Source organism: Bison bison, unplaced genomic scaffold (assembly GCF_000754665.1).
Source record: "Bison bison bison isolate TAMUID 2011002044 unplaced genomic scaffold, Bison_UMD1.0 scf7180017864530, whole genome shotgun sequence".
In the NCBI taxonomy this organism is placed as follows: domain Eukaryota; kingdom Metazoa; phylum Chordata; class Mammalia; order Artiodactyla; family Bovidae; genus Bison; species Bison bison.
Genome location: NW_011495080.1, coordinates 6931107 through 6949205, shown reverse-complemented (window position 1 = coordinate 6949205; position 18099 = coordinate 6931107). Strand labels below are relative to the sequence as shown.

The 18099-nt window shown below is 40.4% G+C and overlaps 1 protein-coding gene across 3 annotated transcripts in view; it reads right to left on the bottom strand.

Annotated features, from left to right (window-relative positions):
* The window catches only part of COPG2 (coatomer protein complex, subunit gamma 2), a 141166-nt gene that overhangs the window by 43742 nt on the left and 79325 nt on the right, over positions 1-18099 (bottom strand). For all 3 annotated transcript variants that reach the window (XM_010831667.1, XM_010831665.1, XM_010831666.1), the window contains 8 exons: positions 15134-15229; positions 14589-14832; positions 12329-12404; positions 11399-11502; positions 10781-10906; positions 9974-10036; positions 9175-9314; positions 6823-6994 (listed from right to left, as the gene is read on the bottom strand). In XM_010831667.1, coding sequence (XP_010829969.1) covers positions 6823-6994; positions 9175-9314; positions 9974-10036; positions 10781-10906; positions 11399-11502; positions 12329-12404; positions 14589-14832; positions 15134-15229 — 1021 coding nt within the window. The remainder of the gene's footprint in view (positions 1-6822; positions 6995-9174; positions 9315-9973; positions 10037-10780; positions 10907-11398; positions 11503-12328; positions 12405-14588; positions 14833-15133; positions 15230-18099) is intronic.

Genomic DNA, 18099 nt, shown 5'->3' with positions numbered 1-18099 from the left:
GGAAGAAAAGGACCCAGGACCAGGCAGACAGCGAATAAATGAATGTAGCCGACAAGGCACCTGAATGAAGGGGGTGGGGGTAGGATGGGGGGTGGTTTACTGTCAATAAATGGGGAGTAGATTGCAAGCATGGTGTCCCTGAGCTTAAGATTTAAAACTCTTTAGTAGGGCCAAGGGAGATGGAAGTAATGACTGAAAGGAAGGAGCGTTGTATGTATTTGTGCAGAGAACACCAGAGGGGATGTCCACACAATGGAAGGCCTTGGCAGAGGGGGTGGGAGAGGTAGTGCAGAAGAGCGTCTGGGGGACAGATGACTGCTAGGAGGGAGGAGGGCAGGAGGACAGACAGCAGGCCCAGCAGGTTGTGTACACTTGTGCAGAGAACACCAGAGGGGACGCCCACACAATGGAAGGGGCGGCGGGGGTGGGAGAGGTCGGGGCGTCTGGTAGAGGTGACTGCCAGGAGGGAGGAGGACGGGGAGGAGGAGGGCGGACAGCAGGCCCAGGGCTCTGTGCAGGTCTGGACAGAGTGTGGAGGTGTCAGGAAGGGGGCTGGCAGGTGTGGGGCAAGAGGGTGAGAAGAAGGTAAGAGTGCTGTGCTGAAAGGAAAAGTAGGAGAATCGAAGGCTGAGGCTCCCCGAGACCTGATCAGAAGACTGTGAGACAAGGGTGTGGATGGAAACGAAAGGTTACAGGGAGGGGCAACATGGGGTCCTGGCGCCCAGGAGGTGAGCTCAGCCTGCTACGTGAGGGTGGGTTGGAAGGTACAGCGTGTGGATTCAGCAGTGTATCAGTGCTGAAGCAGAGAGTCCTGAACTGGTTTGAGCAGATGGTGAGGATCAAGAAGGATGCACAGGACAGAGAAGAATGAGCGGGAAGACTCAGACAGTAGCCTCTTTAAAGAATGTCACATGACTAAGGTTGCATAGTTTCTTTTGCATTTGTGCAGTAGAGAAGAAGTCAGGAGAGATGATGAAATCAGGCCCCAGGGGTAGGAGGGATCAGGTGAGCATTCTGAAACAGGTGGTAGAGGAGAGGAGGTCTAATGGGTAAGAAGAGTGAGGAAGGTGAGGCGATGGCACCCGTTATCTAGTGTGGGAGAGGGTAGTTGAGAGGGTCAGGGAACACAGTGCATGAAGTGTGACAGCAAAGTGGCAAAAGGATGGAGCCGATGTCCATCCAGGAGCTCTGCCCCCATGAGTGGGCCAAGGCAGTGAGCAAGCCCGCACAGGAGACAGAGGACAGCACAGTTGAGGCCATGGTGGAACATGGGAGAAGTGGATGAGGCAGAGGAGGATGAGCTGGTAGAGGCAGTGGGCTGTACAAAGTGTCTGAAACAAGGCTGTCAGTGCAGAGCATGACTAGATGAAATGACAGAAGGTCTGACAGAAGCCTGAGGGACCTGACAAGACAGGTACTTAGGGATGACTGGGAACAGCATACAGAGTCACTGCAGTATGTTGCAGACCAAGAGCTGGCTACAGGGGAGCATGAGGGAGGCTCAATGAGAGAGCAGATATCAAGGAAAAGCCCACTGCCCCTGTGGGCAGGTGGTTGGGGAAGCAGGATGGCGTACTGAGGACAAAGCAGAGGGGCTGGAACACAAGAGTGGAGAAAAGGCAGAGGATGGTTGAGCAAGGCTCACTCGCACTCAGCGTGCAGAGACAGAGACTTCGGGTTCTGGAGTGGCTGTGAAGGTGGTGGGCCCGTGTTGAGATGGGTGAGGAGAGTCAATGGGAAAAGAAAGGGACAGGCAGCATGGAGGGCAGGGAGGACCTCATGGCTGTGTAAAGGGTCAGGGTAGTTAAAGGGGGCTCCACAGAAAAGGGGAAGACAGCTTCAAGAGCTCCCAATCTGGAATCCAGCAGATCTCATGGGCAGGAGGGGTACCGTATGTGGTATGGAGGCCAGACAGTAGGTGCAGACTAGTGACTATAAGAAAGCAGAGGTGCCGTCTGTCACGACCAGGAGCAAGCACTGTTTTATGGGAAGAGAGACAATGCAGAATGCTTATGGAGGGAGAGGCTACAACATGGTCAAGTACAAAGCAAAAGTGGTACGGTGCAATCAACAGGATTTTTAAAGAACTGTATTTAGCACTGAGAAAATATGCCTCCTACACAAACTTGATAAAGTGTTCTTATGTTTGTTGTTTTTCTAATGAAAGTGAGCAAAGGAAAAATGGAAAGAAGTGGTTAAAGTGGGAACTTAGTTGACAGTATACATATAAATCGTTCTTGCGATTATTAAGGAACATTATTACAGTTATGATGCAGAGTGCTACCTGTTCAACTTGATCACAATTAATGAAATAAGGAAAAATGGGAGAAAACATAAAAAGAAATCGTCACAAGGAAACTGGTGGCTGCCTGAAAAAAATCTATCAGGTAATTATGTCAGAGTGGGTGGATTCAAGAGAATAAATGGTCATATAGAGAGAAAGTCAAAAAACAAAATCTGAAGGGGGAGCATGAGCAGCAGTCCTCGTGCCATTAGTACTCTGGACGTCAGAGATGATAACGCATGCCAGAGGATGGGAGTGTTTGAACAATAAAGAGTAGGTTCACATTTTCACATACTGAAGGCATTTAAAGGCCAGACTGAACCAAACCTGGGGGGTACCAACCAGCAGAGGCTTTTTCTAAGGCTACAAGAGAGGGAAGAAGAAATGAGTGGATGTCCCATGGTTACACTGCACTCTGGAGAGGGGTTATCATTCAAGAAAGGCAGCAATAAAGATGACAGCTATCCGTGATGATGTCGAACATGAAATAGGACAGGAAGAAAGGTTCAAAGCCAGCACAGAGGAAACGTTAAAAACTTCAGTGTTTGGAGAAGGGGAAATTGGTTATGAGATGAATGAACAAGTGAATGAGTGTCTCAGGCTTGAACCTTGGCCAGTCTCTTTAACAGGTCAAACTTGGAGGAATATGGACTCTCTAGCTAGACTCATACAAATTCTGGTGATAAAGGGAATGGATATATTGTGGCTAAATAGTAATGTTCAACTTATCCTGCCTGCTTTTTTTAGTGTTTGAACAAAGATTGCAGATTATGTGCTTAGCTTGGAAGAATGCAAGGTTTCATTAAGGATCAGTAATATGAATCCCAGTGAGTGGTTGGAGGTGAGTCAGAGTAAAAAGAAACTGAGATAAATTTTGAAATTGTGGATTTAATTCGGAATGTCAGGAGTTAATATGATCAATACTGAACAGCAAATAATGGAATGGAAACAGCAGCTTCAGAGAAGAGTTTGGAGTCCATCAGAATCCTGGGGTAGCTCCAGTTAATATAAAGGTTTAAGGAGGTGTGGGCAGAAAGTCGAGAACTACAGTATGAATGTAGGTATGTGTCATGTGAAAGAGTTGTGAGCTGTTAAGTGGGAGGCAGCATCCCTAGCGAAAACCAGAAAAAGATTCAGACATGTACTGTTAAATATGACCTTGGTATGGACACTTTCTGTTGAGGGCCATTTAAATTTGCTCAGATGGTTTGAGTTAAGAAATATGTTTCTATAAGAACTGAGAGTTCAATAATAAAAGCAATATAGGGATTAGAATGATTCTGAGTAAGTAATAAAACGAAAGGGTATGGTCATTACAGAGGTCCCAAGGAGGGAAAAAATTCATAGAATGTTGCATATATGTGTTGTTACTGGTGTAATAAACATGCAGAGGAAAGAAAGTTGCTGTGTGAGAAAGGACACTAGGAAAGTATGCTCCCTTGAAGGCTTTTCTGACAGTTTTTAAGTAAAGGGTAGTTGCTGGAGGACAGATCAGTAGGACTAATTGAGACTTAAGATGTTGATTACCCTTTTTATAATTTCCCAATATTTCAAGGAAGGAGTTATGGTAATACTTGATGTTGAGTTTAAATTTTTTTCAGCTGGCACAGATTTTTTTGTACACTTTCACAGTAAGGAGAAATGGGAAGGTTTAAAGATAAAGAAAAGATAAGAACAACTGACAGAATAACTTTCTGAGGAAATTGGTGGGTCTCTATCTTTTGAACTGTGAATGGCTTGATTTTTAAAGAGTTAGGTAAAGGGAGAAAGTGGATAGTTTCAGAATACCTTCTATCTATTAAGTATTTACTATGTGTCTGGCACCATACTCATCACTTAATTTCATTTTATCTTTACAATAATTCTAAAAGGCGTACAGAGATCAAAACATTTGCCTACAATTAAGCACTCAGTCTGTAGCAGAGTCAGAATTCAAATCCTAATTTATCTGTCTCCAAAACCTATTTTCCTTCCTATTCTGTATAGTTTTCAGGCTGAAGGAAGGAAATCACAATCTATAGAATTTCTATTTTTTTTCCTGTAACTATGTGGAAAATATCTTTTCTGAGATGAGACAGGCAGAGGTGATATATAGATCTTTATGTAATTGGCTAAGATTCAGAATATCTGCAACAGGAAAATGCTGAAAGGAAGGAATAGGGAAAAAAGACTTGTATTACCACCTGTGCCCTGGTATTTCTCTTCTATTCATTGCACAGCAAAGACTTGGGATTGGCCATAGGCTCAAAATTTCATAATTTCTAACATAGACTAAAGAATAGAAAGGAGGTTTTTTTTTTGTTTTTTGTTTTTTGTTTTTCCCTAAGCAGGTAACTGATGGGTAAAATCATTGGTAAAATCAGTAAGTCAACCTACTAATTTTTTAAAACTTTCAAAGTTTTAAAAGTCCAAATGTTGAGACTAAATTTCATTTATTTTATCCACGATACAATCACAAGAGTTTATAACTGAGTTTGAACACCAATCAGCAAACCCTTTTGAATTTAGAAAATTCTCCAAATGCCAAATTTTTATAAACAAAATACTAACAACCAAAAAAAACCCCCCAATAACAACCATCAACCAAAAGAGTCCATAGCCAGCAGACCAAAAGCTGAAACCTCTGGGCTAATTTGTAAGATATATGTTTTAAAAAGAAATTAACTCCTTAGTAAGGAGGAATAAAACCTCCCTTATGCTTTCTGTGTTGGTAGAAATGTTTTCTGTTGTTGTTGTTTTCTCCTATACTGTATGTAACTTCTGTAATTTCAATATTGTTGTTTTATGTATTTTTGATATTGTAAAACTGTTATTTATTGTATTCTGTTAGAACCACTCCCTGGGATGTGAGGCACCTGAGTTATCAGTTATCCAAGTGAACCTGGGGAAATGGGAGGAGCTAGTATTCTCAATTGGGAAGAGCTTGATTCTTCAATGAGTTTAGCATTTTGGTTCCCTCTAAAATTAAGTGACAAAGTAATGGCATTCCTTAAAAGACAGAAAGTTTGTGGGAAGTAAAAATGGGGTTAGAATTTTGAAATATGGAGAGGTGGCTACTAGAAAAAGGACAGAGTATCCCAGGATGATGGCAAAAGCCACAGGGCGACATTAAGACTGGGCCCAGATATTGGTTTAGAATAAGGTTAAATGAAACTAGCTACATAAGACTACAGCCAGCTTAATTACTGGGCTGGTGGACATTAGACAAATCTAACCAGAAGGAAACAGACCAGGAAAGAAAGTGAAGTTAAAAGGGAATGGAATAAGAGAAACCTCATAAAAAGGGGTAAAGGAGATAATTAAAGGTTAAAGTTGGATGGCCTAATGTTCAAAGGAGAAATAGTGGAGGCCAGATAGAAAGTGCCTTCCTACCCAGGGGGTTATGGATCCAGGGTGGCTGCAACTGCAGGTCCACCCAGGGCCAGAGGGAACAACCTGGGGTTCAGACCCAGCAATGGTGCCAACTTGAATCTACCTCGTGCTAGAGTTGAGTAGCCTGGTCTATCATCCAACACAGATGAGACTGGGCAGGCGCTCCCAGAACCAGTATCTAAAAAGGGAGTTGGGAGAGGGGCTAAAGGAAGACAGGTTAAGCCCCAAATGTAACTGAATGATGACCAGGGATAACTATTTACTAGTACTTTTACGATTTCTTGTAACTCTGTAATTTTCCCAATATTTGTTAGCTATATGTTTTTTCCTGTATTAGTAGTAAAAATTGTTTTTTCCTGTACTAGTAATAAAAACTGTTCAAAATCTAAGTGCAATGTGTGTGCTTATTTCGGTACAAACTGGGTAACAGTTGTGAATACTCTTCAGCAAATATGGGAAGAAAACAACTCAGGTGGGAAAACGGAGAAAAGAAATCAAGTACTTGACATTCACAGGAGGTAGGTCATAATATCTCAGAATCCAAATCTGTAACCACTGTTGACGCTAGCAGTTGGCTCTCCTTCCAACGCGCGCTGCCCCCTCCCCCCAACCATGCTCCCAACCCAATCCCCAGGTGCACAACAGGTCAAGCGGATCACAGAGCCCTTTTCAACTGTGGATATACAAATGTTGGTTAAACCAGTCACTAGGCTGAGACATACTCTCAGACACTTGCCTTGTGTTATAGGACCCTTAAAAAAAAATATTTTACGATGCCATGGGTCTACTAACTAAAAAGCCCTGAGGCTGCCCTAAGAAACATCGGGGAGGCCCTGATCCTTCACAGGGGACGTCAGGTATGTGCACCCTCACTAGTGGTGATGCTGTTTCAACAGGAAGTCTCAGTTCTGTTTTGGGCTACCACTGTATACATTCAGTTTCTCTTTTAAGATTAAATGTCCAGCATATTTTACTCAGAAACTTGGTTATAAAATTAGTATTTCTGTAGCAGTAACTAACTTTATAAATTTACCGTTCATTATCACTACATTTATTAATCCCAGAAAAGAAACAAATTCTTGGACCCCAAGTATCTGTCCAGACACTTCAGAGTTCAAGTGGTAATGCACTCTTAATCACATCTCCTGTATTCTGTGTATTAGTACCTGCTATTGAGTCATCTTCGGGTAAACGAACCAGAGTATAGCATACTCCCGGTTGATTGTAAGGCAGGCTGGGGGCTGGGACACAACACAGCACTTCATAGGCCTCCGACGGCTCCACCTGCACTGTCACTTTCTCCAGGAGCTGGTCGTTGAGAGTATTGGTACAGTCAAACTGAAAAGTCATCAAATGGGAAAGTTATGAAAAAAAACGGTTTTCAAGTAAATTGTTTCTTCCTCCCCATAACCCCCGAGTCACTTCTGGAATCCATTAAACCTTCTCTCTCTAAACACCATGCATGTCTCCCCCTAAGATTTTTCTTGAGACAACAAGGATAAGCTTATTCTTGAGGTCTTTCTTGTTTATATTATTCACCAGTGTTTTCCTCTTTCCTGAGGTTGAGTTCTACCAAACAAGATGGTAGAAGTCTGACAGCTGGCTGAGAATCGAATTGAAATCCAAGTTTTTGGAACAACACACTTAATTTACCCTGATATTAAGTGATGATCATTTTTTCACAGGTTATACTTTATGCTGGCCAACTTTTTCAGACATTTCAGTTTTATGTCCTTTTAAGTTTAAATCATCAAAAGTTTCCCATCATACAAAGGCATCTCTCTAGCTATGGAGTTAGGAAAGAAAACCAGAAAAATGCTGGCAAGTTGGTTCTCTATAAAAGGAACCAGAATCAAAGACTAAAGGAGTTCAGTCACTCTTTGCAACCCATGAACCGTAGCACGCTAGTCCTCCCTGTCCTTCACCATCTCCTGGAGTTTACCCAAACTCATGTCCATTGAGTCGGTGATGCCATCCAACCATCTCATCCTCTGTCGTCCCCTTCTCCTCCTGCCTTCAATCTTTCCCAGCATCAGGGTCTTTTCCAATGAGTCAGTTCTTCGTATCAGGTGGCCAAAGTATTGGGGTTTCAGCTTTAACATCAGTCCTTCCAATGAATATTCAGGACTGATCTCCTTCAGGATGGACTGGCTGGATCTCCTTGCAGTCCAAGGGACTCTCAAGAGTCTTCTCCAACACCACAGTTCAAAAGCATCAATTCTTTAGCCCTCAGCCTTCTTTATGGGCCGACTCTCACATCCCTCCATGACTACTGGAAAAACCACAGCTTTGACTAGACAGACCTTTGTCAGCAATGTATGTCTCTGCTTTTTAATATGCTGTCTAGGTTGATCATAACTTTCCTTCCAAGGAGCAAACATCTTTTAATTTCATGGCTGCAGTTATTTACTTAAATTAAATAAAATTTAATTTCACCATCTGCAGTGATTTTGGAGCCCAAAAATATAAAGTCAGCCACTGTTTCCCCATCTATTTGCCATGGAGTGATGGGACCAGATGCCATGATCTTAGTTTTCTGAATGTTGAGCTTCAAGCCAACTTTTTCACTCTCCTCTTTCACTTTCATCAAGAGGCTCTTTAGTTCTTTTTCACTTTGTGCCATAAGGTTGATGTCATCTGCATATCTGAGGTTATTGATATTTCTCCTGGCAATCTTGATTCCAGCTTGTGCTTCATCCAGCCCAGTGTTTCTCATGATGTACTCTGCATATAAGTTAAATAAGCAGGGTGACCATTTATAGCCTTGACATACTCCTTTTCCTATTTGGAACCAGTCTGTTGTTCCATGTCCAGTTCTAACTGTTGCTTCCCGACCTGCATACAGGTTTCTCAAGAGGCAGGTCAGGTGGTCTGGTATTCCCATCTCTTTCAGAATTTTCCACAGTTTATTGTGATCCACAGAGTCAAAGGCTTTGGCACAGACAATAAAGCAGATGTTTTTCTGGAACTCTCTTGCTTTTTATGATCCCAGCGGATGTTGGCAGTTTGATCTCTGGTTCCTCTGCCTTTTCTAAAACCAGCTTGAACATCTGGAAGTTCATGGTTCACATATTGCTGAAGCCTGGCTTGGAGAATTTTGAGCATTACTTTGCTAGCGTGTGAGATGAGTGCAATTATGTGGTAGTTTGAGCATTCTTTGGCATTCATTGCCTTTCTTAGGTACTGGAATGAAAACTGACCTTTTCCAGTCCTGTGGCCACTGCTGAGGTTTCCAAATTTGCTGGTATATTGAGTGCAGCACTTTCACAGCATCATCTTTCAGGATTTGAAATAGCTCAACTGGAATTCCATCACCTCCACTAGCTTTGTTCATAGTGATGCTTTCTAAGGCCCACTTGACTTCACATTCCAGGATGTCTGGCTCTAGGTGAGTGATCACACCATCGTGATTAACTGGGTCATGAAGATCTTTTTTGTACAGTTCTTCTGTGTATTCTAAACTAAAGGAGAATTAATACTAAATCCCTTACCAGAGCCAGTTATGACACTTCTCTCACCTGGAACACAATGTGATTGGTAAACATGTGCTTGACACAACGAACAAAATATTCTGTCTCTGCTTCTGTAAGTTGAACAGGCTCAGAAGACTTGAACAAGGGTCCTAGATTCATAAACTCAGGAATGGCAGCCAGTTGCTCTATCAAGACAAAAGGAAAGAAAAGAAGGAAGCAAAATAAGACAAGGGAAGATATTACTCTGGGTAGCTAAAATGTTTTAAGAATACTCAATTAATAATGTGTCCCCAAGCTTTAGTGAAGTAATCTTTTAAGTAAGAGTTTATACTGTTAATTGGGCTTCCCTGGTGGCTCAGCTGTGCTAAAGAATCTGCCTGCAATTTGGAAGACATGGGTTCAATCCCTGGGTTGGGATGATCCCCTGAAGAAGGGAAAGGCCATCCACTCCAGTATCCTGGCCTGGAAAATACCATGGACTGTATAGTCCAGGGGGTCGCAAAGAGTCAGACACAACTGAGCGACTCTCACTTCACTTCACAGTTAATTACTAAAAGCAAAAAATAAAAAAGAAACTCAATTCCTAATTTCATCTGATTTGAGTCCCATTAACCAAGATACAGGGTAAGAACAACATTCTCAGTAAGCTGACAACTGGAAATTGCCAACTCCCACAGATTCCAGTAGTCCTAACAACAGGAAGCTATGACAATAAATTATATTCAGTCATATAAAGATTTCCCATACTGAGAACTAATAAAATTGAATAAAAAGTGGGGGCCTTCATTATAGTTACAATGCCTAGGGAGCTGGGCTACTTCCTCTACACATCAAATCATCATACCTTGGAAAATGTCTTGCCTGGAAGGAGCCAGCTTCTCGGGCTTAGTGGACACCAGTGTGATTTCTACAGAGACAGGGATGAGCAGTTAAGTGAGCTTTCCCTCCCACTATCAAGTCAAATATGCATACAGGAGATGACGACAAAACTTGCAGCAGATATATAAGAGCTATTGCTAAATCATACCAGGAGGTTCTTTGTCACGCTTTTTGGAGAGACACTCAAAGTATATTTAGTGAACGTACTTCATGAAATAAAGCAAGTTCTAAAAATACAGAATTTGCTTTTATGGACCAGAATATTTTTAAAATTACTCTTAAAAGAAGGAACGGTTTATAAAAACAAATCTCGTTATTCAGATAGGAAAAACTACTTATGTAGTATCAACAACAACAAACTGAAAATGTTGAGGGCGTAAGATCTTTCATTTTTGGTTCGAACCACTATACGCTTTGTCCATTTATTTTTTAAGCCTCCAAAAGAAAAATTAACTAAGAAGTTAATCAAGATCACAAAACAAAAATAGGAGGTGACAACACCACTACAGCTCTGAAACACTGACAACTAACTTCAAAAGCTCTAACACTCAGCATTAGAAGAATCTTTCATTCTATGTCACACTTCATATTCTTGCTTTCATGGGAAAATACGGAAAAAATTTTAAAACCCTAACTTTAAAAATATCATTCATCTTAGTTCTATAAGATTTAGAAGGAGTGACCATTAAAAGAATATTAGAAAAAATATGCCAACAGTGTATTTTATTGGTGTGAAACTATGAACAGTTTAAAAACAAAGTGTTCTCATTACCTGCTTTCTGTTCAAAGACAGGAGCCGTAGCAAGAGGAATAGATTTCATATCAAAGGGCTTTTCTGAAGGCTCCAGCGTGTACTGGTGTAAGGCTTTTTCCATCCCTGGTACAGAGACTGTTAGACCTATGAAATAGAAAACTCTCAGCACTAGAACTTCTTGCCAATCCTAGGACCCAGACAGGCCCAGATTTGTAATATTTATTTAAGCTTTCTAAATAAAACTATAACCACAGGTTTATAAGCTAAATTATTAAAGAATATAGGCACTTATAATTCCATCTGAGGAAGCACAGGAGCTGAGCATACATATTTGCAACAAAATGGAAGTATCTTCCAGAAAACAAAGCAACAGAGCCATGTGGAAACAAAGATAGCATAAGAAAAGGGAAAAAGGTAAACCCATCCAAGAGGGAGCTCAGAGAGAACCAGGAACAAGCAATATTCTTTGGACTTTTACATACTTTTAGGTTTCTCTAGAAATGGAAGTGCATTCTGAGACAGAAACCAAGCATTCTGCCTAGTGAAGCCAGCTCATATGCAAATCATGAGATATGCTTCCAAGACACCACTTGTAGAACAAAAGTATATTTGTCTCCATTCTTGGCTCTCACTGACCATTGAAGATATATGTAGCATTCAGAGCCATCTGCCTCTGCTGCAGCACATTCAGATAGAAGGTAGCTCTATCCCGTACCTCATCATCAGTATCCATCATACACCTGTCCAGGGGATACAGAATAGGCATGTCATAGCACTCTAAAAGATATCCAGAGCTTTACCACTATGCCTGACAGACACGATCCAGGCCATCTGATACTACCGTAATACAAGAGCTCAACCACAGCCAACAGTGGCTCCTAAAATCTCCATACATCCTGGGTATTCTGAATTGGTAAAGAAATGGTATCATTATGAATCAGAAGCACTACATAAGTAGGCATTAAAATGATGAAGAACACAGTAGATAAGATAGCAGTTTGGAGTCTGTTCTTTGATCTGCAACCACATGACCTTGGTAAAGATTTAGACTTCTACAAACTAAAAACTGGCAATATTAGACTTTCCAAGGATACTAAAAAGGATTCCAAACCCAGGCACTGATATTACTCAAATGGCAATTTGTTTTATTTAAACCAGCCAGCTTTTGGCTTATAATTTTTCTGCTTCAATTGCAAGATGTAATCACGGAGTGTTTGCTAAAGCAAGTCTTTTCCTCATCAACTAGGGAGTTAAGGAGACCGTGAAAAGCTGGTATTTTCAACTCTACACAGTGAAGTTCTTTGAAGTTGGCCTCTGCTATACTAATTGAGGCACATGTATTTAAGTCACTTTCTCAAAATCATGCATGAGAAATTAGAAGTCAAATTTTGTATGCACTTAGCACACGCAAAATTACCAAAAGTACGGAAAACACCATTTGCCCCTGACTTACTCCATCAGTTCTACTCTTAGGCCCTATAGGCATTTGATATGGTACAATGAGGAATTATCTATTCAGTCACATGGCATTCTGTTGTTTTTTTTTTTTTTAATTCTTTTAGTTACCTTTGTAGGAGTACTAGGATGCTTGGGAGAAGATTTTCATTCTGAGCCCCAAATTTTGCCAAAGCACTCACAGCAGCTATAATGGAGCATAAAATGAAACAACATGAATATTGACTTCACAGAGATAAGCAATAATTATTAAGAAAAAAATTAGAGAAGTTTCCCCATGTTCGGTTGAAATAAACTCTGTTTAATCGTGAACTTCTTGTTCTTATTTCCTTGATCCATTGAAGCATAAATAGAAATAGAAAGTGGGTCCAAGAGAGCTCTGAATAAGAAAACTCTCTATGCATTGAGGATAAAGGATCATATGTATTTTTTATATGAGCTATTCTTCAGTCTGACTCCTTACAAGGAGCCTGGTGGATTACAGCCCATGGGGTCGCAAAAGAGTGGGACACAACTTAGTGACTAAAGAACAAAACAAACCTCAAACAACCAGCCCCACACATAGGGGAAAAACACCCAAAACTCTATTATTAAAATTCACTGTATCAACAAAGATTTATTCCTTACTTAACTTTTGTCAGGAGTTGTGCTAAGTGCTGAAGGTATAAAGATAAAAGATGTAGCCCCTGACCTCAAGGAGTTGTAGTTTAGTGGGAAAGACAGGTGTAAATAGATAGTTACAACATATTAAATCCATAGTAGAACCATATCCTGGATACTATATGAGCAGAGAAAGGAACATTAAGTCAAAAATAGAGAAGACAGACAAAGAGCTCACACTTACTACCTGCACTAAAGCTTGCAGAACAAGTAGAATTAGCCAGAGGAAAAGGCAGGAAAAGAGTATTTGAGGGAAAGAGAAGTAAAAAGTAGCAAGGCCCTCAGGACAGAGAATGAAGTGTGGAATGATTCTGGGACTGGATGCAGCTGAGTAAGGCTGAAGCACCGGACCTGCACTGGAGAGCAGGAGGAGACAAGTGAGAGATTAGACACAAAACAAAAATAGGTTCCAGTGTAACCTCAAAATTATTATTAACAGGAGTTAAATGCAGGATGAATCTGTGTATCTGCAGCAGGGTGTGCTACACTAAATTTGTGAGCAGATTTTGTATGCAACGTCCATTCTGGTAGCAGAGTGGAGAATATACTGGATGTGGGTGAGCGTACAAGCAGCTGGACTAACCAGACATCTGAAATGGATGGGAGCCTAGCAAAGCCCTCAGAAAAACTGAGAATAAAAGAGAATGAAGAAATACATATTGAGGGGACAGAATGGACAGAACTTTGCCAGAAGGTAGATGAGAGTTAAAAAACAATGGAATAAGGTTCTAGTCTTGCAACTGAGTGGACAGTATAGATAAGGATTTCTTTTGGGATAGTTTGAATTTCAAGGTGAATTTGAAGTGCCTGGGACAGCTAAACATACAAGTTCAGGAGAGAGACATGACTACAATGCCACAGCATATCAGCAGAACTCTGAAAATGATCACAAGAATGTGGATGTTGAGAAGACAACCCCCTAAAGAAAACTAACATTTTAAGGAATGGAAGAGAAGCTCTGTAAAGAAGACTGAGGAATGGTAGAAAGATGCAGGCTATTTGTGGAAACCAAGGGAAGAGAGTTTCATGAAGTATTTAGTCAACAGCCCATCAGATTGACTGAGGTGAATAAGGATAAGAACATTAAAGTGTCTAACTTGATTTTCTAGCTAGCTTTTAAGGATTTTAAAAAAAAATTGCTTCAGAAGATTTTTAAGGGAGAGAGCAAGATTATAGGGAACTGAATAGAAAATGGAAAGTAAGTTCAGAGAGGCAGCTGGTAATGGCTGCTTCAAGGTTCTGTAACAGGAAATATGGTCAGTACCTAGTGAGAGACAATGAATCAAATGAAGGCCTGTAGTTTTAACAGGAGAGATTTGGACCAGTTCACATGCTAAGGAGAAGGAACAATTAGAGAGAAGGAAGTAAAAAAATTCCTAAGATCTGTTCAAAAAGCCACTTACAAGCTACAGTGGGAGACAAATTTCAAAGACATTCATACTTGAGGCCTTAGCTGAAAAAAAGGATGACACCATCAAAGTCTTCTGTCAATTTGAAGGTCAAGGGTTATTTGTCTCTGATACAAGGCTGAAATCAGGATAGAAATTGGAATACAAAGAGAAAGCTGTATATCTGAGGCCTAAGTATGCTCCAAGATCCCACCACCAAACAGACATTGCAATGTCATTTTCCAATTTCATTACCACCCCCTTGAGTTAAGTATTTCCCAAGATTACCAGTTATGCTCATCATCAGTGCTCCAATTACTCACCAGCTCTCACGGCCTCATTCTCCAGGACAACCCTATTAAAAATAAAGCGGATATACTTGGAGGGGACAGGTGTTCTGGGGCCCTCTTTGCCCAACAAGTGTAGGATCTTTGTAGCCAGAACAGTGTGTTCACAGTCCTCGATGAATTCACAGAGGTGGGCTAGACCTGCCTCTTTACTTTCAGGGTTCTCTTCTACAATGTGGATTATGCAGTCCACGATGGCCCGCTTATATTCAAAGCCTCCCTGGCAAAAGAAGAAAAACTGCCATTCACTCTGAGGGCACTTTTTGGAAAAATTATTTTACTCCAAGGCTTATGATGTAACATTCAAATTTCATTTCCCTTCCCTTCTGAAAGAAACAAAAATGTTTTTTCCCTCCAAGTGGGAAAGTCAAAAGCAATAATATGTTTAGCAATAAAACAGAAGCTAGAATTGAGAATATTATTTGATAGGCATGCTGAGATGATAAGGAAAGCCGCTTTAAACACTAGGGTATAAGAACTGAAGCGAGCAACTTCCCACAATTACAAAGCAGTCCACCTACATCGTCTCGGAGCATGTTGGAGAGGAAAGTCATCATGACGCTGTGCTTTCGAGGGTATTTCTGGCAGAGAGCACTAATTGCCTGTACAACCACGACCTGTAGAAAAACAAACACAAAGGACATGCCCCTTGTATAATGGCTGTACAGCTACCACCTAGAGAAAAACATAGAAAGGGCGTTCGTCTTCAGAACTTTAGCTACTTAAGCATACATTCCCTCTTATTTACCACAAGCCAAGAAGGCACCATAATTAACTAAAATGACAATAATGGTTCTTTGTGAAAGAAAGTCAAAGAGGAAAGGAAAATAGAAAGAAGAGTAAAAGTGAGGTGCATTCAAGAGATCCCTCCCTTTGCTCCAAAGCAAAATAAGCTTCGAGCATATTTTAAAATTTTACATTTAAAATTTTCACATAAAAATTTTAAAGTGAACAGTAAAGATAAAAAAAAACTTAAACAGACTGCTTTCCAGAGAAGAAACAAAGAAAGTCACCAAGGAACTACTTCACAAAATGGTTTCTAGGAAATTTTTACCACAATTTTAAAGACCAGTGTCAAGAAGTAAAAAGGATGTGAGACTTTTATTCTACTTGCAAACTGTATAGACTACCATAATTTCATGGATTCTGGAAGAGAACACAAGGATCCCGAATGAGAGATGAAAGACAGTTATTTACTCACAGCAAAAGCAGTAGCGAGTGTATCGGCATTTGGGGCTCAGTTTTCTGAGCCCCAGTACCCACAGGATGAGGCAAAAAGGACCAGATAACACTTGAGCCCACAGTAGGCAGCATTACAGGAGAATCTGAGATATGGAACTTGAATATTTGACAGTGGGCAGTAAGCATGCCAGTCATTTATTCAGAAGGGAAACATCATCTTTATTACACTGGGCAATAAGCATGTTTGCTTTTTGCTCTATAGGGAGGACTGACTGTCTCTTCTAGGGCTATATGGAAATCTGCCCTTAACTACTTAAGGGAGATGCTTACATCTTTTGAGATTGGAAGAAACTTTGTACTATACAAAGGGAACAAAACTGATAAAGTAGGAAACAAAGGGCAGTTAGTGTGTAATTTGCTGGGTGTGCAGAAATGCAAGAAATGTATGGAGACTGGAGAATTGTATGGAGACTGGAGAATAACCAGACAGTCCCAAATCTATGTATGTTGTTTCAGAGCATAGAATATGAAGGGAAATAACTACAATTGTTATGAAGCAATGACATATAAACCTAATAAAGACAGTATATGTGCTAAAAGAAAAATTATAGATGGAAATCATTTGTGAATATTGATACAAAAATTCCAAGTGATAATTGGCTAACAGACTCCAATCCTACAGTAAGAAAATAATATCCCATGATGAAATGGAATGTATACCAAGCATGCAAGAATGGTTTGACATTAGAAAATTAAAATAATTCATCAATATTAATGAGTCTAAGAAGAAGAAGAATATGACAGAATATAACTACATCCACAGATGCTGAAAAGCCTTTGATAAAATCCAACACTTATTTCTAATAAAAATTCTTTTTTTTCTTTATTTTTGGCTGTGCTGGGTCTTTGTTGTGGCACACGGGCTCTTCATTGCTGTGTGTGGGCTTCCTCTAGGTGTGGCAAGTGTGGGCTAGTTGCAGTGAGCAGGCTTCTTGTGGCGGTGGCTTCTCTTACTGCAAAGCACAGGCTCTAGAATACATGGGCATCAGTATTTTTGGTACATGGGCTTAGCTGTTCCGTGGCACATGGGATCTTAGTTCCTGGACCAGGGAACTGGATGTCCCCTGCATTGGCAGGTGGATTCTTAACCACTGGACCAGGAAAGTCCCTTAAAAATTCTTTAAAACATAAGATAGGAATGGACGGAAACTTTCATGTTACGCACACACACACACACATACTCCCTCAATCCTGCTGGCAGCATATTACTTAACAGAGAACCCCAAGAGTCATTTGCTTTAAGATCAGAAACTAGAAAACGGTGCTACTATCTTGACTATTATTTGACATTATTCTGGCACTAATTAGCCAATGTGAGTAGACAGGAGAAAACAATTGAGGAATAAAAATTAGAAAATAAAAGACAAAATCATCTTTATTTATAGATGATATAACAAAATAATGTGGAAAACTTCAGAGAATTGATGATAAAACTAACTCAATAAAATAATTCAGCAAGGTAGCAAGTTGTAAAGTTAACATGCAAAAATAATACTACTCATACACATGAATAATAACTACTTTAGAAGATATAATGAATAAAAGAAGATTTATAATAGAAACAACAATAGGGTACATAAGAAAAGAATTTTTAAAACATTCAAATCTAATATAAAAATACCATAAAATATTCATGAAAGGCACAAAAGTAGATTTAAATTTTAAAATATCCTTTGTTCTTGGTTAGGATATCTCAACATTATTATTTATTCTCCCCTAAGAAAACTTATAAATTTAATGTGATCTCAATAAAAATGCCAATAAGATTTTTTAAACGAAGCCACTAGATGAGCTAATACTAAAGTTCAAAAGAAATATAAGCATGTAAAAACAGCTAAGGAAAATAAAGAGCTATGAGAGGAGACTCAGTTCAGTTCAGTCACTCAGTCGTGTCCGACTCTTTGCAACCCTATGAACTGCAGCACACCAGGCCTCCCTGTCCATCACCAACTCCCGGAGTTCACTCAAACTCACGTCCATGGAGTCGGTGATGCCATCCAGCCATCTCATCCTCTGTCGTCCCCTTCTCCTCCTGCCCCCAATCCCTCCCAGAATCAGGGTCTTTTCCAATAAGTCAACTCTTCGCATGAGGTAGCCAAAGTACTGGAGTTTCAGCTTTAGCATCATTCCTTCCAAAGAAATCCCAGGGCTGATCTCCTTCAGAATGGACTGGTTGGATCTCCTTGCAGTCCAAGGGACTCTCAAGAGTCTTCTCCAACACCACAGTTCAAAAGCATCAATTCTT